Genomic DNA, 23813 nt, shown 5'->3' on the forward strand with positions numbered 1-23813 from the left:
TGGGGGCACAGTGACCCTGGGACCCTGTCTGCTGTCCCCTGGGGGCACAGTGACCCTGTGACCCTGCCTGCTGTCCCCTGGGGGGCACAGTGACCCTGTCTGGTGTCCCCTGGGGGGTGACACTGTGTCCAGGACAGCCCTGTGGCCTCCTGGTGTCCCTTTGGGGACATAGTGACCCTGTCTGGTGTCCCCAGTGACCCTGTCTGGTGTCCCCTGGTGTCCCCAGTGACCCTGTCTGGTGTCCCCAGGGTGGGGGCAGCTATGTCCAGGACAGCCCTGTGCCCCCCTGGTGTCCCTTGGGGGACATAGTGACCCTGTCTGGTGTCCCCTGGGGGGCACAGTGACCCTGTCTGGTGTCCCCTGCAGCTCCTGGCTGAACTGGGAGCATCCCCCCCGGGCTGTTACTCCTGGGTGTAGCTGTTACTCCTGGCTGTAGCTGCTCCCCGGGCTGTTACTCCTGGGTGTAGCTGTTACTCCTGGATGTAGCTGCTCCTCCAGGCTGTTACTCCTGGGTTTGGCTGTTACTCCTGGGTGTAGCTGTTACTCCTGGGTGTAGCTGTTACTCCCGGGCTGTTGCTGTTACTCCTGGCTGTAGCTGCTCCCCGGGCTGTTACTCCTGGGTGTAGCTGTTACTCCTGGGTGTAGCTGTTACTCCTGGGTGTAGCTGCTCCCCGGGCTGTTACTCCTGGCTGTGGCTGTTACTCCTGGGTGTAGCTGTTACTCCTGGGTGTATCTGACGGGCTGCTCCTCCCCGCAGGGCGTGGTGCTGGGCTGTTACTTCGGGCCGGCGGCGCTCTACATCTGGGCCATCGGCATCCTGGCGGCCGGGCAGAGCTCCACCATGACGGGCACCTACTCGGGCCAGTTCGTCATGGAGGTACCGGCCACCTGCTCGCGCCCTACGCGCGCCTTACTCCTGCCTTACTCCTGCCTTACTCACGCCTTACTCCGCCTTACTCGCGCCTTACTCACGTCTTACTCCCTCCTTGTTTGTTCCTTACTCCCTCCTTACTCCTCCTTGCTCCCCCCAGGGTTTCCTGAACCTGTGCTGGTCCTGTATTACTCCCTCCTTACTCTCACCTGACTCCCTTCTTCCTCACACCTTACTCCCACCTTACTTGCTCCTTGCTCCCTCCTTACTTCCACCTTACTCCCTCCTTACTCCTCCCCAGGGTTTCCTGAACCTGCGCTGGTCCTCTCCTTACTCACACCTTGCTCCCTCCTTACTCCTGCCTTACTCCCTCCTTACTCATCCTTGCTCCTGTCCCCAGGGTTTCCTGAACCTGCGCTGGTCCTGTATTACTCCCTCCTTACTCACAGCTTACTCACACCTTACTCCCTCCGTATTCCCTCCTTGCTCCCTCCTTGCTCCCTCTTTACTTACTCCTTGCTCCCCAGGGTTTCCTGAACCTGCGCTGGTCCTCTATTACTCACACCTTACTCACACCTTACTCCCTCCTCACTCACACCTTACTCACACCTTACTCCCCCCTTACTCCGCAGGGTTTCCTGAACCTGCGCTGGTCCTGTATTACTCACACCTTACTCCTTCCTTACTCCCTCCTTACTCACACCTTACTCACACCTTACTCCCTCCTTACTCACACCTTACTCCCTCCTTACTCCTTACTCCCCGCAGGGTTTCCTGAACCTGCGCTGGTCCTGTATTACTCACACCTCACTCCCACCTTACTCCCTCCTTACTCCGTCCTTACTCCACAGGGTTTCCTGAACCTGCGCTGGTCCTGTATTACTCTCACCTTACTCTCACCTTACTCCCTCCTCACTCACACCTTACTCACACCTTACTCCCCCCTTACTCCGCAGGGTTTCCTGAACCTGCGCTGGTCCTGTGTTACTCCCTCCTTACTCCCCCCTTACTCACACCTTACTCCCTCCTTACTCTCACCTTACTCCCTCCTTACTCCCTCCTTACTCCCACCTCACTCCCACCTCACTCCCACCTTACTCCCCCCTTCCCCCCCAGGGTTTCCTGAACCTGCGCTGGTCCTGTATTACTCCCACCTCACTCCCACCTTACTCCCACCTTACTCCCTCCTTACTCCCACCTCACTCCCACCTCACTCCCCCCTCACTCCGCAGGGTTTCCTGAACCTGCGCTGGTCCTGTATTACTCCCACCTCACTCCCACCTTACTCCCACCTTACTCCCTCCTTACTCCCACCTCACTCCCACCTCACTCCCCCCTCACTCCGCAGGGTTTCCTGAACCTGCGCTGGTCCTCTATTACTCCCTCCTTACTCCCACCTTACTCCCACCTTACTCCCACCTTACTCCCACCTTACTCCTCACTCCGCAGGGTTTCCTGAACCTGCGCTGGTCCTGTATCACTCTCACCTTACTCCCTCCTTACTCACACCTTACTCCCTCCTTACTCCCACCTCACTCCGCATGGTTTCCTGAACCTGCGCTGGTCCTGTATTACTCCTTCCTTACTCCCACCTTACTCCCCCCTCACTCCGCAGGGTTTCCTGAACCTGCGCTGGTCGCGCTTCGCGCGGGTGCTGCTGACGCGCTCCATCGCCGTCACGCCCACGCTCTTCGTCGCCATCTTCCAGGACGTGGAGCACCTGACGGGCATGAACGACTTCCTCAACGTGCTCATGAGCCTGCAGGTGAGCGGGGCGGGGCTCCAGGTGAGCGGGGCAGGGCTGCGGGGCTCCAGGTGAGCGGGGCGGGGCTCCAGGGGATCCAGGTGAGCGGGGCGGGGCTGCGGGGGCTCCAGGTGAGCGGGGTGGGGCTTCGGGGCCCCAGGTGAGCAGGGCGGGGCTTCAGAGCCTCCAGGTGAGCGGGGCGGGGCTGCGGGGCCCCAGGTGAGTGAGGTTGGGGTTCATGTACTTCATGAGCCTCCAGGTGAGCGGGGCGGGGCTTCAGGGGATCCAGGTGAGCGGGGCGGGGCTCCTGAGCCTCCAGGTGAGTGGGGCGGGGCTTCAGGGGATCCAGGTGAGCAGGGCGGGGCTCCTGAGCCTCCAGGTGAGCAGGGTGGGGCTTCAGAGCCTCCAGGTGAGCGGGGCGGGGCTCCTGAGCCTCCAGGTGAGCGGGGTGGGGCTTCAGAGCCTCCAGGTGAGCAGGGTGGGGCTTCAGAGCCTCCAGGTGAGCAGGGTGGGGCTTCAGAGCCTCCAGGTGAGCGGGGTGGGGCTGCGGGGCCCCAGGTGAGCGGGGCAGGGCTTCAGGAGCTCCAGGTGAGCAGGATCGGGGTTCAGGGGCTCCAGGTGAGCGGGGTCGGGGTTCAGGAGCTCCAGGTGAGCAAAGTCAGGGGTTCATGTACCTCATGAGCCTCCAGGTGAGCAGGATGGGGCTTCAGAGCCTCCAGGTGAGCAGGGTGGGGCTTCAGAGCCTCCAGGTGAGCGGGGTCAGGGTTCAGGGGCTCTAGGTGAGCAGAGTTTGGCTTCAGGGGCTCCAGGTGAGCAAAGTCAGGGGTTAATGAACCTCCAGGTGAGCAAAGTCAGGGTTCAGGGACTCCAGGTGAGCAGGGTCGGGGTTCAGGGGCTCCAGGTGAGCAAAGTCAGGGGTTCAGGGGCTCCAGGTGAGAGGGGTTGGGGTTCAGGAGCCTCAGGAGCTCCAGGTGAGTGGGGTCGGGGTTTAGGGACTCCAGGTGAGCAGGGTCAGGGTTCCTGAGCCTCGGGAGCCTCCAGGTGAGCAGGGCCCGGGGCAAGGTGGGGCTGGGCTGGGTGTTGGGGCCCCTCCCCCAGCCCCGCCCCAGGGCTCAGGTGCATCCCCTCCCCCTCCCCGCAGCTCCCGTTCGCGCTGATCCCGGTGCTCACCTTCACCAGCCTGCCCAGCGTCATGCACGACTTCGCCAACGGCCTGTGAGTACCTGAGGGCTCACCTGGGCACACCTGGGCACACCTGGGCATGCCTTCCCCTCACCTAGGCACACCTGGGCATGCCTTCCCCTCACCTGGGCACACCTGGACACACCTGGGCATGCCTTCCCCTCACCTGGGCACACCTGGGCATCTCTGCCCTTCATCAGGTGCATCCCCTCACCTGGGCACTCCTCCCCTCACCTGGGCACACCTGCCCCTCACCTGGGCACACCTGGGCACCCCTGCTCTCACCTGGGCACAGCTGGGCACACCTGCCCTCCCCTGAGCACGCCTGCCCTCCCCTGGGCTCCCCTGGGCACACCTGGGCACACCTGGGCACACCTGGGCACACCTGCTCTCCCCTGGGCACGCCTGCCCTCCCCTGGGCACACCTGGGCACACCTGGGCACCCCTGCCCTCCCCCGCAGCCCCTGAGCGGGTGCCCCTGCCCTCACCTGGGCGCCCCTGCCGCACACCTGGGCACACCTGGGCGCCCCTGAGCAGGTGTCCCTGGGCACCCCTGGGCACACCTGGGCACCCCTGGGCGCCCCTGAGCAGGTGTCCCTGGGCACCCCTGGGCGCCCCTGAGCAGGTGTCCCTGGGCACCCCTGGGCGCCCCTGAGCAGGTGTCCCTGGGCACACCTGGGCACCCCTGGGCGCCCCTGAGCAGGTGCCCCTCCCCTCCCCTGGGCACACCTGGGCACCCCTGGGCACCCCTGAGCAGGTGTCCCTGCCCTCCCCTGGGCACACCTGGGCACACCTGGGCACCCCTGCCCTCCCCTGGGCGCCCCTTCCCCTCCCCTGGGCACACCTGCTCTCACCTGGGCACACCTGGGCACCCCTGCTCTCGCCTGGGCACCCCTGCCCCTCCCCTGGGCACACCTGGGCACCCCTGCCCCTCCCCTGGGCACACCTGGGCACACCTGGGCACCCCTGGGCGCCCCTGAGCAGGTGTCCCTGGGCACCCCTGGGCACCCCTGGGCACACCTGGGCGCCCCTGAGCAGGTGTCCCTGGGCACACCTGGGCGCCCCTGAGCAGGTGTCCCTGGGCACACCTGGGCACCCCTGGGCACACCTGGGCACACCTGGGCACCCCTGGGCGCCCCTGAGCAGGTGTCCCTGCCCTCCCCTGGGCACACCTGGGCACCGCTGGGCGCCCCTGAGCAGGTGTCCCTGGGCAACCTGGGCACACCTGGGCACCCCTGAGCAGGTGTCCCTGGGCACACCTGGGCACCCCTGCCCCTCCCCTGGGCACACCTGGGCACACCTGGGCACCCCTGAGCAGGTGTCCCTGGGCACACCTGGGCACCCTGGGCGCCCCTGAGCAGGTGTCCCTGGGCACACCTGGGCACACCTGGGCGCCCCTGAGCAGGTGTCCCTGGGCACACCTGGGCACACCTGGGCACACCTGGGCACACCTGGGCGCCCCTGAGCAGGTGTCCCCGCAGGTTCTGGCGCGTGGCGGGCGGGCTGCTGATCCTGCTCATCTGCTGCATCAACATGTACTTCGTGGTGGCCTACGTGATGGACCTGCACAGCCTGGCGCTCTACATCGGCGCCGCCCTCCTCAGCATCCTCTACCTGGCCTTCGTGGCTTACCTGGTGAGGGGGGAGGGCAGGGGAGGGGAGGGGAGGGGAGGGGAGGGGAGGGGAGGGGAGGGGAGGGGAGGGGAGGGGAGGGGAGGAGAGGGAGATGAAGAGGAGAGGGAGATGAAGAGGAGAGGGAGAGGAAGAAGAAGATGAGAGGAAGAAGAAAGGAGAGGAGAGGAAGAGGAGAGAAGAGGAAGAAGAGGAAGAGGGAGAGGAGAGGAAGAAGAAGAGGAGAGGAAGAAGAAAGGAAAGGACAGGAAGAGGAAGAGGAAGAGGAAGAGGAAGAGGAGAGGAGAGGAGAGGGAGAGGAAGAAGAGGAGAGGAAGAAGAAAGGAGAGGAGAGGAAGAGGAGAGGAAGAGAGGAAGAGGAAGAAGAGGAAGAGGAAGAAGAAGAGGAGAAGAAGAAGAAAGGAGAGGACAGGAAGAGGAAGAAGAGGGAGAGGAGAAGAAGAGGAAGAAGAAGAGGAGAGGAAGAGGAAGAGAGAGTAAGAAGAAAGGAGAGGAGAGGAGAGGAAGAGGAGAGAAGAGGAAGAGGAGAGAAGAGGAAGAGGAGAGATCTCTGGGGCCAAGGATGGAGCTTGGGGTTCGTTGCAAAGGAACCTGCTGGGAGCTGGAGAGGAGAGGGAGAGGAGAGGAAGAGGAAAGGAGAGGAAGAAGAAAGGAGAGGAGAGGGTGAGGAAGAGGAGAGGAAGAGGAAGAGAGAAGAAGAGGAGAGGAAGAAGAAAGGAGAGGAGAGGAAGAGGAAGAAGAAGAGGAGAGGAAGAAGAAAGGAGAGGAGAGGAAGAGGAAGAGAGAGGAAGAGGAGGAAGAGGGAGAGGAGAGGAAGAGGAAGAAGAAGAGGAGAGGAAGAGGAAGAGAGAGGAAGAGGAAGAAGAAGAGGAGAGGAAGAAGAAAGAAGAGGAAGAGGAGAGGAGAGGAAGAGGAGAGATCTCTGGGGCCAAGGATGGAGCTTGGGGTTTGTTGCAAATGAACCTGCTGGGAGCTGGAGAGGAGAGGAAGAGGAAGAGGGAGAGGGAGAGGAGAGGAGAGGAAGAGGAAGAAGAAAGGAGAGGAGAGGAAGAGGAAGAGAGAGGAAGAGGAGAGGAAGAGGAAGAAGAAGAGGAGAGGAAGAAGAAAGGAGAGGAAGAGGAGAGAAGAGGAAGAAGAGGAAGAGGAGAGGAAGAGGAAGAAGAGGAGAGGAAGAAGAAGAAAGGAGAGGAGAGGAAGAGGAGAGAAGAGGAAGAAGAGGGAGAGGAGAGGAAGAGGAAGAAGAAGAGGAGAGGAAGAGGAAGAGAGAGCAAGAGGGAGAGGAGAGGAAGAAGAAGAGGAGAGGAAGAAGAAAGGAGAGGAAGAGGAGAGAAGAGGAAGAAGAAGAAGAGGAGAGGAAGAAGAAAGGAGAGGAAGAGGAGAGAAGAGGAAGAAGAGGGAGAGGAGAGGAAGAGGAGGAAGAGGAGAGGAAGAGGAAGAGGAGAGGAAGAGGAAGAAGAAGAGGAGAGGAAGAAGAAAGGAGAAGAGAGGAGAGGAAGAGGAGAAGAGAGGAGAGATCTCTGGGGCCAGGGATGGAGCTTCGGGTTCATTGCAAAGGGACCTGCTGGGAGCTGCCAGGCACAGCTGGAGAGAAGAGAGGGGTAGAGAGGATGAGAGGGAGGATGAGAGAGAGAATGAGAGGGTGAGAGAGGATGAGAGAGTGAGAGAGTAAGAGAGAGAGGTTCCCGTTAACATACAATAAATCTGGTCATGGAACTCGGGGTTCATTGCAAAGGGTCTGGGTGCAGGGCCCTGCTGGGAGCTGCCAGGCACAGCTGGAGCAGAGCTGAGAGAGGGAGAGAGGGATAGAGAGAGTGGGAAAGAATGAGAGAGTGAGGTTCCTGCTACAATACAATAAATCTTCTTCTGGTCGTGGAACTTGGGGTTTAGTGCAAAGGGTCTGGGTGCAGGGCCCTGCTGGGAGCTGCCAGGCACAGCTGGAGAGAAGAGAGGGGTAGAGAGGATGAGAGAGGATGAGAGGATGAGGGAGTAAGAGGATGAGAGAGTGAGAGGGTAAGAGAGAGAGGTTCCCGTTACCATACAATAAATCTGGTCATGGAACTTGGGGTTCATTGCAAAGGGTCTGGGTCCTGCCAGGCACGGCTGGAGCAGGGATGAGAGAAGAGAGGGGTAGAGAGGATGAGAGAGTGAGAGGATGAGAAGGTGAGAGGATGAGAGAGAGGATGAGAGACTGAGAGGATGAGAGAGACTGAGAGGATGAGAGAGACTGAGAGGATGAGAGAGAATGAGAGGATGAGAGAGTGAGAGGATGAGAGGGTGAGAGGGTAAGCGAGCGAGGTTCCCGGTACAACACCATAAACCTTCCTCTGTGCTGAATATTCCAGTTCTCACTGACCAATCTAGCAGAATGTCACAGGCACCTTTTATGAAGAATCCTTTCCTGAGGATCTCTGCTCCTGGGAGGCCTCAGGAAGGAAATGCAGACGAGGATTTTCTGCTGCTGTGGGGTGCAGCAGGTGCCTCTGGGATTGGTCTCATTTTTAATTCATGGCCAAGCACAGTCTGGCTGGCTCAGACTCTCTGGTCAGTCACAAGATTTTATTCTCACTCCATTCCTCTCTGTTCCTTTCTGATGAAATCCTTTCCTCTATTCTTTAAGTGTAGTTTAATATATCAAATCCTTTCCTCAATTCTTTAAGTATAGTTTAATATATCAAATCCTTTCCTCAATTCTTTAAGTATAGTTTAATATATCAAATCCTTTCTTCTATTCTTTAGGTATAGTTTAATATATCAAATCCTTTCTTCTATTCTTTAGGTATAGTTTAATATATCAAATCCTTTCCTCAATTCTTTAAGTATAGTTTAATATATCAAATCCTTTCCTCTGTTCTTTAATTACAGTTTAATATATCAAATCCTTTCCTCTGTTTTTTAAGTACAATTTAATATATCAAATCCTTTCCTCAATTCTTTAAGTACAGTTTAATATATCAAATCCTTCTATTCTTTAAGTACAATTTAATATATCAAATCCTTTCTTCTGTTCTTTAAGTATAAGGGCTGCTTTGGAAAGGCAAATCCACCTTTCCCCTCAGCAGGGTTTTCCTGGCAGAGGAGGGGTTGGGTGTGTCAGGAAGATTCACCCCCAAACCCCAGAGGTTTGTGCCCAAAAAGGAGCCAGAGGAGCCCTTGGGCTTTATCCCAATAAAGGGAGAGGCCGTGGGGCATTCCAGATTTTTGGAGGATGCAGCCGCATTTTTATCCCAATTTCCCTCTTTTTTCCCCATTCCTGAGGTGCTTGAGAGGTTCAGACTCCCCAGAACACCTGATCCCAGAGATTCCTCTCTCATGTAGAACCCTCCCTTTTAATCTTTAATTCTTACAGAATTCAGGGGTTTTTCCCAATTTCTGAGGTACCTGAGAGGTTCAGACTCCCCAGAACACCTGATCCCAAAGATTCCCCTCTCATGTCCAACCCTCCCTTTTAATTTTTAATTCTTATGGAATTTGGGGTTTTTCCCCATTTCTGTGGTACCTGAGAGGTTCAGACTCCCCAGAACACCTGATCCCCCTTTAATGCACAACCCTCCCTTTTAATCTTTAATTCTTATGGAATTCAGGGGTTTTTCTTCCCCATTGTTTCTCTCATCTCTCAATATTCATTTCCCAGCAAACCCAAAGTTTATTTATAAAATCAAATCTCTTTCCCATTCACCAATCACTGGAATCCTCCCCATTGTTCCTTTTATCTCCCAGTTTTATCCCCCAGCAGACCCAGGGCTGGTTTGGAAAGACAAATCCCTCCCTGTTTTGCTGGGGTTCCCAGGATGAGGGAGGAGAATCTTGACTCTGTCTCAGAAGGCTGATTAATTATTTTATGATTTATATTAAAAGAAATTTATATATTAAAACTGCACTAAAAGAAGAGAGGAAAGGATTTCATCAGAAGGAACAGAGAGGAATGGAGTGAGAATAAAATCTTGTGAGTGACCAGGGAGTCTGAGCCAGCTGGACAGGGATTGGGCATTAATTAATTAATTAATTAATACATTAATTAAAAACAACCACATGGGACCAATTAGAGATGGCCCCGCTGCACCCCCCAGCAGCAGATAATTACTGTTTAAATTTCATTCCTGAGGCCTCTCAGGAGAAAGGATCCTCACGGAAGGATTCTTCATAAAACGTGCCTGTGACACCCCCGACTGTCCCTGACTGTCCCTGACTGTCCCTCCTGTCCCCCCCGTCTCCTCCGTCCCCTCCTGTCCCCCCCCATCCTCCCTGTCCCCTCCTGTCCCTGACTGTCCCTGACTGTCCCTCCTGTCCCTGACTGTCCCTCCTCTCCCCTCCTGTCCCCTCCTGTCCCCCTGACTGTCCCTGACTGTCCCTCATGTCCCCTCTGTCCCTCCTGTCCCTGGCTGTCCCCTCTGTCCCTCCTCCCATCCCCCCCTGTCCCTCCTATCCCCCCTGTCCCTGACTGTCCCTCTGTCCCCTCCTGTCCCCTCTGTCCCCCTGTCCCTGACTGTCCCCTCTGTCCCCTCTGTCCCCTCTGTCCCCCTGTCCCTGACTGTCCCCTCTGTCCCTGACTGTCCCCTCTGTCCCCTCTGTCCCCCTGTCCCTGACTGTCCCCTCTGTCCCCTCTGTCCCCCTGTCCCTGACTGTCCCCTCTGTCCCTGACTGTCCCCTCTGTCCCCTCTGTCCCCTCCTGTCCCCTCTATCCCTGACTGTCCCCTTCTGTCCCTCCTGTCCCCTCCTGTCCCTGTCCCCCCTGTCCCTGACTGTCCCTCTGTCCCCTCCTGTCCCCTCTGTCCCCCTGTCCCTGACTGTCCCCTCTGTCCCCTCTGTCCCCTCTGTCCCCCTGTCCCTGACTGTCCCCTCTGTCCCCTCTGTCCCCCTGTCCCTGACTGTCCCTCTGTCCCTGACTGTCCCTCTGTCCCTGACTGTCCCCCTGTCCCTGACTGTCCCTGACTGTCCCCCTGTCCCTGACTGTCCCTGACTGTCCCCTCCTGTCCCTCCTGTCCCCTCTGTCCCCCCTGTCCCCCCTATCCCCCCTGTCCCTGACTGTCCCCCCTGTCCCTCCCATCCCCCCCTGTCCCCCTGTCCCTGACTGTCCCCCTGTCCCCCCTGTCCCCCTGTCCCCCCTGTCCCCCTGTCCCTGACTGTCCCCCTGTCCCTGACTGTCCCCTCTGTCCCCTCTGTCCCCCTGTCCCTGACTGTCCCTCTGTCCCCTCCTGTCCCCTCTGTCCCCCTGTCCCTGACTGTCCCCTCTGTCCCCTCTGTCCCCCTGTCCCTCCCATCCCCTCCTGTCCCTGACTGTCCCTCCTGTCCTCCCTGTCCCCCCTGTCCCCTCCCATCCCCTCCTGTCCCCCCTGTCCCTGACTGTCCCCCCTGTCCCTCTGTCCCTGACTGTCCCTCTGTCCCCTCTGTCCCCTCTGTCCCCTCTGTCCCCCTGTCCCTGACTGTCCCTCTGTCCCCTCCTGTCCCTGACTGTCCCTCTGTCCCCGCAGACCTGGCTCTGTCTGGTGGCCCTGGGCGTTTCCTTCCTGGCCTGTGGCAGCACGGTGAGTGTCACCCGGACCCTGCACCTGGAGCAGCCGCCCTCCCCCCCCCCAAAGTGACCTCGGGGACACCCGGACCCCCAGAGCCACCCTGGGGACACCTGGACCCCCAGAGCCACCCTGGGGACACCTGGACCCCCAGAGCCACCCTGGGGACAGCCCGGACCCCCAGAGCCACCCTGGGGACACCCGGACCCCCAGAGCCACCCTGGGGACACCCGGACCCCCAGAGCCACCCTGGACCCCCAGAGCCACCCTGGGGACATGGACGGCGCCGCTTGGGGACACTCGGGGCATCGGGGACACGGCCAGGAGGACACGGAGCAGGCGGAGCCCTCGGGGCAGGGCTGGCCCCGATGGAGCCCCGGACACACCTGGGGGGACACCTGGGGAGGGGGGGGACACACCTGGGGGGGACACCTGGGGGGGACAGGAGCAGCCTGAGCCACACCTGGGGGTGACACAGGAGCAGCCTGAGGCACGCCTGGGGGTGACACACCTGGGGGTGACACACCTGGGGTGACACACCTGGGGGTGACACACCTGGGGGTGACACACCTGGGGGTGACAGGAGCAGCCTGGGTCACACCTGGGGGTGACACACCTGGGGGGCCACACCTGGGGTGACAGGAGCAGCCTGGGTCACACCTGAGGTGCCACACCTGGGGTGACAGGAGCAGCCTGACCCCCCCTCGTTGTCCCTGAACCCCCAATTCCCGTCCCAGCCCCAGCCCCTCCTGGTGGCACTTGGGGACGCCGCTGTCACCGGGCCGGGGGTGACACCGGGGCTGGGCGGATCTGGGGCTCCCTGCTGGAAACGCTGCCCTGCCCTCAGGGTGGGAAAGCTGGGCGTTAATTAATTAATTAATTAATGAATTCCGTTATCACTACTGGCTTTTAAATCTCCTCCCATTGCCACGAGGATGGGAAAGCTGAGCGTTAATTATTTTATTAATTAATTAATTCTGTTATCACTGCTGGCTTTTAAATCCCCTCCCGTTGCCACGAGGGTGGGCTAGCTGAGCATTAATTATTTAATTAATTAATTAATTCCGTTATCACTACTGGCTTTTAAGTCACTTCCCATTGCCATGAGGATGGGCAAGCTGAGCGTTAATTATTTAATTAATTAGTGAATTCCCTTATCACTACTGGCTTTTAAATCTTCCCACTCCCCTGAGGGTGGGAAAGCTGGGCGTTAATTAATTAATTAATTAATTAATTCCCTTATCACTACTGGCTTTTAAATCCCTTCCCATTGCCAGGAGGATGAGCAAGCTGAGCGTTAATTATTTTATTAATTAATTCTGTTATCACTGCTGGCTTTTAAGTCACTTCCTGTTGCCACAAGGATGGGCAAGCTGAGCCTTAATTAATTAATTAATTCTGTTATCACTACTGGCTTTTAAATCTCCTCCCATTGCCATGAGGGTGGGAAAGCTGAGCATTAATTATTTAATTAATGAATTAATTCTGTTATCACTACTGGCTTTTAAATCTCCCATTGCCACGAGGATGGGAAAGCTGAGCATTAATTAATTAATTAATTCTGTTATCACTGTTGGCTTTTAAATCTCCTCCCATTGCCACGAGGGTGGGCGAGCTGAGCATTAATTATTTTATTAATTAATGAATTCCGTTATCACTACTGTCTTTTAAATCTCCCATTGCCACGAGGATGGGAAAGCTGAGCATTAATTATTTATTAATTAATTAATTCCATTATCACTACTGGCTTTTAAATCTCCCATTGCCACGAGGATGGGCAAGCTGAGCATTAATTATTTTATTAATTAATTCTCTTATTACTACTGGCTTTTAAATCTCCTCCCATTGCCACGAGGATGGGAAAGCTGAGCAGTAATTATTTAATTAATTAATTAATTCCATTATCACTACTGGCTTTTAAATCTCCTCCCATTGCCATGAGGATGGGCAAGCTGAGCATTAATTATTTATTAATTAATTAATTCCGTTATCACTACTGGCTTTTAAGTCACTTCCCATTGCCATGAGGATGGGAAAGCTGAGTGTTAATTATTTTATTAATTAATGAATTCTGTTATCACTGCTGGCTTTTAAATCTCCTCCCATTGCCATGAGGATGGGCAAGCTGAGCATTAATTATTTAATTAATTAATTCTCTTATCACTACTGGCTTTTAAATCACTTCCTGTTGCCACAAGGGTGGGAAAGCTGAGCATTAATTATTTAATTAATTAATTAATTAATTCCGTTATCACTGCTGGCCTTCCCTGGCCCGTGTGGGATTTCGGGGCCGGCTCTTGGTTTTTTATTTCTGATTTTGTGATTCGATTTCTGTTCAAATCCCCTTGGAGCTCTCAGAACCAGCTCAGAATCCCCCTCTGGCGGCTCCAGGGCTTTTCCAGAACTTTCTTTTGGGGGCGCAGAGCATCCCCTGCACCCCCGGGGTGTTTGGGGCCATCCTTGGGGTCTCTGAGTGGTGGGAATGGGGCTCAGTTTGGGGGGATTTGGGGGAAATTCCCTTTCCTGTCCAGATGGAGCTGCAGCGGGGGGGGGCAGATCCCAAAGCGCCTCCTGGACCTGCAGGAGGGGGTTCCGGAAGGTTCCGGCCCAGCCCTGGGCTATTTGGGATTCCCAAATCCAGCCCTGGGTTATTTGGGATCTCTGAGTCCATCCCTGGGTTATTTGGGATTCCTGAGTTTATTTGGGATTCCTGAGTCCATCCCTGATTTATTTGGGATTCCCGAGTCCATCCCTGGGTTATTTGGGATTTCTGAGTTTATTTGGGATTCCTGAGTTTCTTTGGGATTCCTTGGTCCATCCCTGGGTTATTTGGGATTCCTGAGTCCATCCCTGTTTTTCTTTGGGATTCCCAAATCCACCCCTGGATTATTTGGGATTCCCAAGTCCATCCCTGGTTAATTTGGGATTTCTGAGTCCACCCCTGGTTTATTTGGGATTCCCAAGTTTATTTGGGATTCCCGGGTCCATCCCTGGGTTATTTGGGATCCCAGAGTCCATCACTAGTTTATTTGGGATTCCTGGGTCCATCCCTGGTTTATTTGGGATTTCTGAGTTTATTTGGGATTCCCAGGTCCATCCCTGGTTTATTTGGGATTCCCGAGTTTATTTGGGATCCCCGAGTCCATCCCTGGTTTATTTGGGATCCCTGAGTCCATCCCTGGTTTTTTTTGGGATTCCTGAGTCCATCCCTGTTTATTTGGGATTCCCGGGTCCACCCCAGGTTTATTTGGGATCCCTGAGTCCATCCCTGATTTATTTGGGATTCCCGAGTTTATTTGGGATTCCCGAATCCATCTCTGGGTTATTTGGGATTTCTGAGTTTATTTGGGATTCATGAGTTTGTTTGGGATTCCTTGGTCCATCCCTGGGTTATTTGGGATTCCCAAATCCATCCCTGGGTTATTTGAGATTCCTGAGTCCATCCCTGGTTTATTTGGGATTCCCGAGTTTATTTGGGATCCCTGAGTCCCTGCCTGGTTTATTTGGGATTCCTGAGTCCATCCCTGGTTTATTTGGAATTTTTTTGGGGATTCCTGAGTCCACCCCGGGTTTATTTGGGATTCCCGAGTTTATTTGGGATTCCCGAGTTTATTTGGGATCCCTGAGTCCATCCCTGCTTTATTTGGGATTTTTTTGGGGATTCCTGAATCCATCCCTGGTTTATTTGGGATTCCCAGGTCCATCCCTGGGTTATTTGGGATTCCTGAGTCCCTGTCTAGTTTATTTGGGATTCCTGGGTCCATCCCTGGTTTATTTGGGATTCCCAAGTTTATTTGGGATCCCTGAGTCCATCCCTGGGTTATTTGAGATTCCTGAGTTTATTTGGGATCCCTGAGTCCATCCCTGGTTTATTTGGGATTCCCGAGTTTATTTGGGATCCCTGAGTCCATCCCTGGGTAATTTGGGATTCCCAAGTCCACCCCTGTTTTTTTTGGGATTCCTGAGTCCATCCCTGGGTTTTTGGGGGATTCCCAGGTCCATCCCTGGGTTATTTGGGATTCCCGAGTCCAGGATCAGCTCCCTCCCCCGCCCTTTCCCACACCTCCAGCCCCCCCCGATTCCCATTTTCCCATTTATCCCGGAATTCCAGCAGGATTTAACCCTTTGGGGTGGCATTTGTACCTTTCACCCCATTCCCACCCCACAGCAGCCCCGAGCTGCGGGATCAGGGGCTGGACCAGAGCGGGATTTGGGATTTGGGATTTGGGATTTGGGCTTTGGGATTTGAGCTTTGGGATTTGGGGTTTGGGCTTTGGGATTTGGGATTTGGGATTTGGGATTTGGGATTTGGCTTTGGGATTTGGGATTTGGGATTTGGGATTTGGGATTCCGCCCCGGAGGGCTCAGCTCTCCCCGCTGCGCCGATTTGGGATTTTCCCCCTCGCTCCTGGCTGTACAAACCCCATTAAAACACGGAGACTTTTCCAACTCGGCTTCCTGGGTCATTTTTTGGGGTTGGTGCCGGCTGGGACGGAGCCCCCCACGCTCAGGGGGTGAAAATCGAGATTATTTCAAATAAAAATGGATTTTAGTGAAGCCCTTCAGGGGCAGGAACGGAAAAATGCCCCCAAAATTCCACCCCACAGGGGTGAGGGGTTTTTATAGGGTTTAGGAAATGAGATAATTAATAAAAACACTAATTAGGACGGGTGGTGATGCAATTCTCTCCTCCTCGGCGCTGCCCGTGGAATCTCCAGGAGCTGTGGGGAAATTAATTATTAATGCAATTAACACCGAGCCTGCAAAGAGTGCGGGGAGCACAGAAAAGAGAGAAAAACGGGGAAAAAAGAGAGAAAAACGGGGGAAAAAGAGAGAGAAACGGGGAAAAAAGAGAGAAAAACGGGAAAAAGAGAGAAAAACGGGAAAAAAAGAGAAAAACGGGAGAAAAGAGAGAAAAATGGGGAAAAGGAGAGAAAAACGGGGAAAAAAGAGAGAAAAACGGGAAAAAAGAGAGAAAAATGGGGAAAAAAGAGAGAAAAACGGGGGAAAAAAAGAGAGAGAAACGGGGAAAAAAGAGAGAAAAACGGGAAAAAAGAGAGAAAAACGGGAAAAAGAGAAAAACGGGGAAAAGAGAAAAACGGGGAAAAAGAGAAAAACGGGGAAAAAGAGAGAAAAACGGGGAAAAAAGAGAGAAAAACGGGAAAAAAAGAGAGAAAAACGGGAAAAAAGAGAGAAAAACGGGAAAAAGAGAGAAAAACGGGGAAAAAGAGAGAAAAACGGGAAAAAGAGAGAAAAACGGGGAAAAAGAGAGAAAAACGGGAAAAAAAGAGAGAAAAACGGGGGAAAAAAAAGAGAGAAAAACGGGGAAAAAGAGAGAAAAACGGGAAAAAAAGAGAAAAACGGGGAAAAAAGAGAGAAAAACGGGGAAAAAAAAGAGAGAAAAACGGGAAAAAAAGAGAGAAAAACGGGAAAAAAGAGAGAAAAACGGGGAAAAAGAGAGAAAAACGGGGAAAAAAAGAGAGAAAAACGGGAAAAAAGAGAGAAAAACGGGGGAAAAAGAGAGAAAAACGGGGAAAAAAGAGAAAAACGGGGGAAAAAGAGAGAAAAACGGGGAAAAAGAGAGAAAAACGGGGGAAAAAGAGAAAAACGGGAAAAAAGAGAGAAAAACGGGGAAAAAAGAGAAAAACGGGAAAAAAAGAGAGAAAAACGGGGGAAAAAGAGAGAAAAACGGGAAAAAAAGAGAGAAAAACGGGAAAAAAAAGAGAGAAAAACGGGGGAAAAAAGAGAGAAAAACAGGAAAAAAAGAGAGAAAAACGGGGGAAAAAAGAGAGAAAAACGGGGAAAAAGGAGAGAAAAACGGGGAAAAAGAGAGAAAAACGGGAAAAAAAGAGAGAAAAACGGGAAAAAAAGAGAGAAAAACGGGAAAAAAGAGAGAGAAAAACGGGGAAAAAAAAGAGAGAAAAACGGGGAAAAAAGAGAGAAAAACGGGAGAAAAAAGAGAGAAAAACGGGAAAAAAAAGAGAGAAAAACGGGGGAAAAAAGAGAGAAAAACGGGGAAAAAAGAGAGAAAAATGGGAAAACCCAGAACGGCCTCGGGGGGGCTGGGGCGCCTCCCTCCCCCCTTCCCTGGGAATTCCTTCTGTGGGATCGGGGCGGGTTCGTCCCTCCCTGCCCGGGCCGGACCCACCAAAAACCCCAAATTCCCGGGTTTTCCTATTTTTGCCCTTTTTTCCCTGTTTTTCCCCTTTTTTTTTCCTGCTTTTCCCCTTTTTTCCCGCTTTTCCCCTTTTTTTCCCGCTTTTCCCCTTTTTTTTCCTGTTTTTCCCCCTTTTTTCCCGTTTTTCCCTTTTTTTTCCTGTTTTTCCCCTTTTTTTTCCCGTTTTTCCCTTTTTTTTCCCGCTTTTCCCCCTTTTTTCCCGCTTTTCCCCTTTTTTTCCTGTTTTCCCCTTTTTTTCCTGTTTTTCCCCCTTTTTTCCTGCTTTTCCCCCTTTTTTTCCCTCTTTTTCCCCTTTTTTTCCTGCTTTTCCCCTTTTTTTCCTGCTTTTCCCCTTTTTCTCCCTGTTTTTCCCCTTTTTTCCCCGTTTTTCCCCTTTTTCTCCCTGTTTTTCCCCTTTTTTCCCTGCTTTTCCCCTTTTTTTCCTGCTTTTTTTTCTGCTTTTCCCCTTTTTTTCCCGCTTTTCCCCTTTTTTTTTCCCCGCTTTTCCCCTTTTTTTCCCCGTTTTTCCCCTGTTTTTTCCCGTTTTTCCCCTTTTTTTCCTGCTTTTCCCCTTTTTTTTCCCGCTTTTCCCCTTTTTTTCCTGCTTTTCCCCCTTTTTTCCCGCTTTTCCCCTTTTTTTCCCGCTTTTCCCCTTTTTTTCCCGTTTTTCCCCTTTTTTTTCCCGTTTTTCCCCTTTTTTTTCTCGTTTTTCCCCTTTTTTTTCCCGTTTTTCCCCTTTTCTTCCTGTTTTTCCCCTTTTTTTCCCGCTTTTCCCCTTTTTTCCTGTTTTTCCCCTTTTTCTCCCTGTTTTTCCCCTTTTTTTCCCGTTTTTCCCTTTTTTTCCTGCTCTTGCCCCGGTTCTGCACCATCCCAGCGTTTCCTCGCGCGGTCGCTGCTAATTGAGGCTGTTAATTAAGTTAATTAACCTGCCGCAGTTAATTGGGAATGCGGAGGGAGGGGCCGGAGCGAGATCTGCCCCAATTAACGGCGGGATCCGCTCCCAATTAGCGCCGCTCGCTGCTAATTAATGGGCGCGGGTGAGCCCGGGCTGGGTTAAACTGGGCTTTGTTAAACTGGGCTGGGTTAAACCGGGCTTGGTTAAACTGGGCTGGGTTAAACTGGGCTGGGTTAAACGGGGCTCGGTTAAACCGGGCTTGGTTAAACTGGGCTGGGTTAAACTGGGCTTGGTTAAACCGGGCTGGGTTAAACCGGGCTGGGTTAAACGGGGCTCGGTTAAACGGGGTTTGGTTAAACTGGGCTTGGTTAAACCGGGCTGGGTTAAACGGGGTTTGGTTGAACTGGGCTTGGTTAAACGGGGTTTGGTTAAACCGGGCTGGGTTAAACTGGGCTTCCTTAAGCCGGGATCAGCTCTGGTTTCGTGTAAAGCCCGCCCTGCCCTGCTCAGGCTCGCTGAGCTGGGCTCAACATCGGCTGCGTTAAACCAGGCTTAATTCAGGCTTTGTTAAACCGTCCTGAGTTGGAGCTTCATCAAACCCATCTCAGCTTGGGCTTTGTTAAATCGGGCTCAGTCTGGGCTTCATTAAATTCTGGCTTTGTTAAACCGGGCTTCATTAAACCGTGGCTTTGTTAAACCAGGCTCAGTTCAGGCTTCATTAAACCGTGGCTTTGTTAAACCAGGCTCAGTCCGGGCCTCATTAAACCGTGGCTTTGTTAAACCAGGCTCAGTTCGGGCCTCATTAAACCGTGGCTTTGTTAAACCGGGCTCAGTCTGGGCTTTGTTAAACCAGGCTCAGTCAGGGCCTCATTAAACCGTGGCTTTGTTAAACCAGGCTCAGTCTGGGCTTTGTTAAACCGGGCTCGGTTCGGGCTTCATTAAACCGTGGCTTTGTTAAACCAGGCTCAGTCTGAGCTTTGTTAAACTGGGCTCGGTTCGGGCTTCATTAAACCGTGGTTTTGTTAAACCGGGCTCAGTCTGGGCTTTGTTAAGCTGGGCTCAGTCTGGGCTTCATTGAACCGTGGCTTTGTTAAACCAGGCTCAGTCTGGGCTTTGTTAAACCAGGCTCAGTCTGGGCTTTGTTAGACCGGGCTCAGTTCGGGCCTCATTAAACCGTGGCTTTGTTAAACCGGGCTCAGTCTGGGCTTTGTTAAACCAGGCTCAGTTTGGGCCTCATTAAACCGTGGCTTTGTTAAACCGGGCTCAGTCTGGGCTTTGTTAAACCAGGCTCAGTCTGGGCTTTGTTAGACCGGGCTCAGTTCGGGCCTCATTAAACCGTGGCTTTGTTAAACCGGCCTACATTCTATATTCCTTCACTTGGGCTTGGTTAAACCGGGCTCAGCTCAGGCTTTCTTAAACCACCTTGGGCTTCCTTCAGCTCTTCGGCTCGGGCTCCCTTAAGCCAGGCTCATTAAGTCCCGGCACTAATTGTCGCCTTCCCCCCCCAGGGCCGCCTGGGCTTCGCCGCCCGCCCCGAGCTCTTCCTCCTCGGCCGCGTCGATCCCGACCCGTCCGTGCCCAGGTGACCCCGGAGCCGCGGGACCCCCGGGACCCCCGGGGGGGGACGGAGCCCCGGGACCCCCCGGGAACCCCCCGGGAACCCCCGAGGAGCGGAGCGGGGACAGCGGGACCGGGAGGAGCCGCCGGAGCTGGGGACAGCCGGGACAGCCTTGGGGACACCGGGACAGCCTTGGGGACAGCCTTGGGGACAGCTGGGACAGACATGGGGACACCTGGGATGGCCTTGGGGACACTGGGACAGCCTTGGGGACACCCGGGTCAGTCCTGGGGACACCCAGGTTGGTCCTGGGGACACCCAGACCAGCCTTGGGGACACTGGGCTGGCCTTGGGGACACTGGGCTGGCCTTGGGGACAACCAGGCCAGACTTGGGGACACCCAGACCAGCCTTGGGGACACCTGGGCCAGACTTGGGGACAGCTGGGATGGCCTTGGGGACAGCTGGGACAGCCTTGGGGACACCTGGGATGGCCTTGGGGACACTGGGCTGGCCTTGGGGACACCCAAACCAGCCCTGGGGACACCGGGCCAGCCGTGGGGGTTTTCCCTAATTCGGGAATTTTCCAGTTGGGATTTCCCAGATTTTCACTCAGGTCACTCCGGCAGGACTTTGCTCCTCGGGGTTTTTGTGCTTAATTCCGGAATGTTCCAGTTGGGAATTTCCAATAAAATGAAAGCCGGGTTTAATTCCCATGAAAAGCTGGGTTTAATTCCCAGGAAAAGCCGGGTTTAATTCCATGAAAAGCCGGGTTTAATTCCCAGGAAAAGCCGGGTTTAATCCCATGAAAAGCCGGGTTTAATTCCATGAAAAGCCGGGTTTAATTCCAGGAAAAGCCGGGTTTAATTCCATGAAAAGCCGGGTTTAATTCCCATGAAAAGCCGGGTTTAATTCCATGAAAAGCCGGGTTTAATTCCCATGAAAAGCCGGGTTTAATTCCATGAAAAGCCGGGTTTGATTCCAGGAAAAGCCGGGTTTAATTCCAGGAAAAGCCGGGTTTAATTCCAGGAAAAGCCGGGTTTAATTCCAGGAAAAGCCGGGTTTAATTCCATGAAAAGCCGGGTTTAATTCCAGGCTCTGCCTTTGGGGTCAGGGCGTTCCCAGCCGTTCTGGGGTCTCCGGATCCCCCGATCGCCCCTCGGGGCAGCAGCTCCCGAACCCCGGGGGGATTCCCGCCGGGAATTTCCTCCTCTTCCATTTTCAGATTGTTCTAGAAATAAAACTTTGGCTGCCCGCGAATTTCCCCTTTTCCCGGGAATTTCCCCTTTTCCCGGGAATTTCCCTTTTTCCCGGGAATTTCCCCTTTTCCCGGGAATTTCCCCTTTTCCCGGGAATTTCCCCTCTTCCCGGGAATTCCATCGGTTCCCAGCTCCCCATCCCCCCCCGGCTCCAGGGAGGGGCCGGAGCCGTTTGGGGTTCACGGGATCGAGTTTGGGGGGGACCCAAAACCGCCCCATGAGGGGGGAGGGGTCACGGTACTGGGGGGGTCTGGGGGGTCTGGGGGGTCTGGGGTCCCGGCACTGCAGGATTTGGGGTGGGGGGTCTGGGGGATTTGGGGTCACAGCACGGGGGGATTTGGGGTGGGGGGTCTGGGGGCTTTGGGGTCACGGCACTGGGGGAAGGCTCTGGGGGATTTGGGGTCACAGCACGGGGGGATTTAGGGGATTTGGGGTCACGGCACTGGAGGGTTTAGGGTGGGGGGTCTGGGGGATTTAGGGTCACAGCACGGGGGGATTTGGGGTCACAGCACTGCAGGGTCTAGGGTGGGGGGTCTGGGGGATTTGGGGTCACGGCACTGGGGGGTCTGGGGGCTTTGGGGTCCCGGCACTGCAGGATTTGGGGTGGGGGGTCTGGGGGCTTTGGGGTCACGGCACTGGGGGGAGGCTCTGGGGGATTTGGGGTGGCAGCACTGGGGGATTTGGGGTCACGGCACTGGAGGGTCTAGAGTGGGGGGTCTGGGGGATTTGGGTCATGGCACTGGGGGGAGGCTCTGGGGGATTTGGGGTCACGGCACGGGGGGATTTAGGGGATTTGGGGTCACGGCACTGGAGGGTTTAGGGTGGGGGGTCTGGGGGATTTGGGGTCACGGTACGGGGGGGTCTGGGGGGGTCTGGGGTCCCGGCACTGCCGGATTTGGGGTGGGGGGTCTGGGGGCTTTGGGGTCACAGCACGGGGGGATTTGGGGTCACGGCACTGGAGGGTTTAGGGTGGGGGGTCTGGGGGATTTGGGGTGGTAGCACTGGGGGATTTGGGGTCACAGCACTGGGGGGTCTGGGGGGAGGCACTGGGGGAGATTTGGGGTCACGGCACTGGGGGTTTGGGGTGGTGGCATTGGGGGCTCTGGGGTCATGGCGCTGGGACATTTGGGGTCACAGCACTGGGGGGTTTGGGGTCATGCCACTGGGGGTGATTTGGGGTCACGGCACTGGGGGTGATTTGGGGTCACGGCACTGGGGGTGATTTGGGGTCACGGCACTGGGGGGGTTGGGGTCGTGGCATTGGGGGCTCTGGGGTGGCCCCACGGGGGGCTCTGGGGTCATGGCGCTGGGACATTTGGGGTGGTGGCGCTGGGACATTTGGGGTCACAGCACTGGGGGGTTCGGGGTCGTGGCACTGAGGGGGTCGGGGGGGCAGCACTGGGGGCGCTCGGCGGCTCCGGGGGTTCGGGGTCGCGGCTCCGGGGGCGCTCGGCGGCTCCGGGGGTTCGCGCTCTGGGGCCGGTGCCCCCCGAGCACGGAGGCGCTGGGACAGCCCCGGGGATCCGCTCGGGGGTCCCGGTGAGCGGCGGGGCCGGGCCGGGGGCGATCTCGGGGCGCCCGGGAAGGGGCGGATCCCCACCAGGCCACGCCCCGGACACGCCCAACAGCGACGTCATGCAGCAGCAGCCAATGGTGAGGCAGAGGGGGCGGGCGGGCTGCGGCTCCAGGTACCCGGATGTTGGGGGGCGGGGCCTCGACCCGATCCCAGTCCAGTCCCAGTCCAATCCCAGTCCAGTCCAATCCAAGTCCAATCCCAGTCCCAATCCAATCCCAGTCCAGTCCCAGTCCCAGTCCAATCCCGTCCCAGTCCCAATCCCAGTCCAGTCCCAGTCCAGTCCCAGTCCAGTCCCAGTGCAATCCCAGTCCAATCCCAGTTCCAGTCCCAGTCCAGTCCAGTCCCAGTGCAATCCCAGTGCAATCCCAGTCCAATCCCAGTACGGTCCCAGTCCCAGTCCTGCCCTGTCCCACTGCGTCCCCAGACCCCTCCCAGTCCAGTCCCTCTCCGCTCCCAGTCCAGTCCTGTCCAGTTCCAGTCCGCTCCCAGTCTGCCCCCAGTCCGGTCCCAGTCCACTCCCAGTCCGCCCCCAGTCTGGTCCCAGGCCAGTCCTGTCCACTCCCAGTTTGCTCCCAGTCCGCCCCCAGACCCCTCCCAGTCCCGGTCTGTCCCGTTCCAGTCTCTCCCAGTCCCTCCCAGTCCAGGTCTGTCCCGTTCCAGTCTCTCCCAGTCCCTCCCAGTCCAGGTCTGTCCCGTTCCAGTCTCTCCCAGTCCCTCCCAGTCCAGGTCTGTCCCGTTCCAGTCTCTCCCAGTCCCTCCCAGTTTCCCGCCGGCCGCTCCGCCGGGACACGCCCGGACGCTGCCGCTCCCCGCGGCCAATTCCCAGTTCGTCCCAGTTCGCCCCAGTTTGTCCCAGTTATCCCCGGAACTGGGGCTGGCGCCGCCCCGGGACCGGTTTGGTTCCGTCATGGAAAAGGAATTAAAAACATCCCGGAACTGGGCGGGGATTCCTCTTTTTTTCTACAGATTTTCCTTTAAAATAACCCCAAAACCCAAGAAAAAAAATTCAATGTGGAAAACTGAGGGAAAAGCGGAGGAATTTGGGCGAAGAAAGAGGAAATTGGGGTGAAAGTCGAGGAGTTTTGTGGTGAAATAGGCAGGATTTATTTGGGGGGAAATAGGAATTTTGGGAAAACCAAAGGGATTTGTATGAAGCGAGTGGGATTTGAGGTGAATTCGGTGGAAATGGGGTGAAAAAAGAAGAAATTTGGGGTGAGGGTTTGGAATTTGAGGTGAATTCGGTGGAAATGGGATTAAAAAAAGAAGGAATTTGGGGTGAGGGTTTGGAATTTGAGGTGAATTCGGTGGAAATGGGATTAAAAAAAGAAGAATTTGGGTTAGGGTTTGGAATTTGAGGTGAATTCGGTGGAAATGGGATTAAAAAAAGAAGGAATTTGGGGTGAGGATTTGGAATTTGAGGTGAATTCGGTGGA

General features: G+C 55.3%; 1 protein-coding gene across 1 annotated transcript in view; it reads left to right on the forward strand.

The window, feature by feature from the left end:
* Window positions 1-20762, forward strand: part of SLC11A2 (solute carrier family 11 member 2) — a 47787-nt gene extending 27025 nt beyond the window's left edge. Inside the window, exons 10-15 of the mRNA XM_084223649.1 lie at window positions 758-877; window positions 2487-2636; window positions 3757-3830; window positions 5279-5432; window positions 10898-10951; window positions 19497-20762. Of these exons, the coding sequence (XP_084079775.1) occupies window positions 758-877; window positions 2487-2636; window positions 3757-3830; window positions 5279-5432; window positions 10898-10951; window positions 19497-19574 (630 nt within the window). The 3' untranslated portion in view covers window positions 19575-20762. The remainder of the gene's footprint in view (window positions 1-757; window positions 878-2486; window positions 2637-3756; window positions 3831-5278; window positions 5433-10897; window positions 10952-19496) is intronic.
* Window positions 20763-23813: the final 3051 nt, after the last annotated feature.

This window comes from Fringilla coelebs (assembly GCF_963513975.1).
Source record: "Fringilla coelebs genome assembly, chromosome: 30".
Classification (NCBI taxonomy): Eukaryota; Metazoa; Chordata; class Aves; order Passeriformes; family Fringillidae; genus Fringilla; species Fringilla coelebs.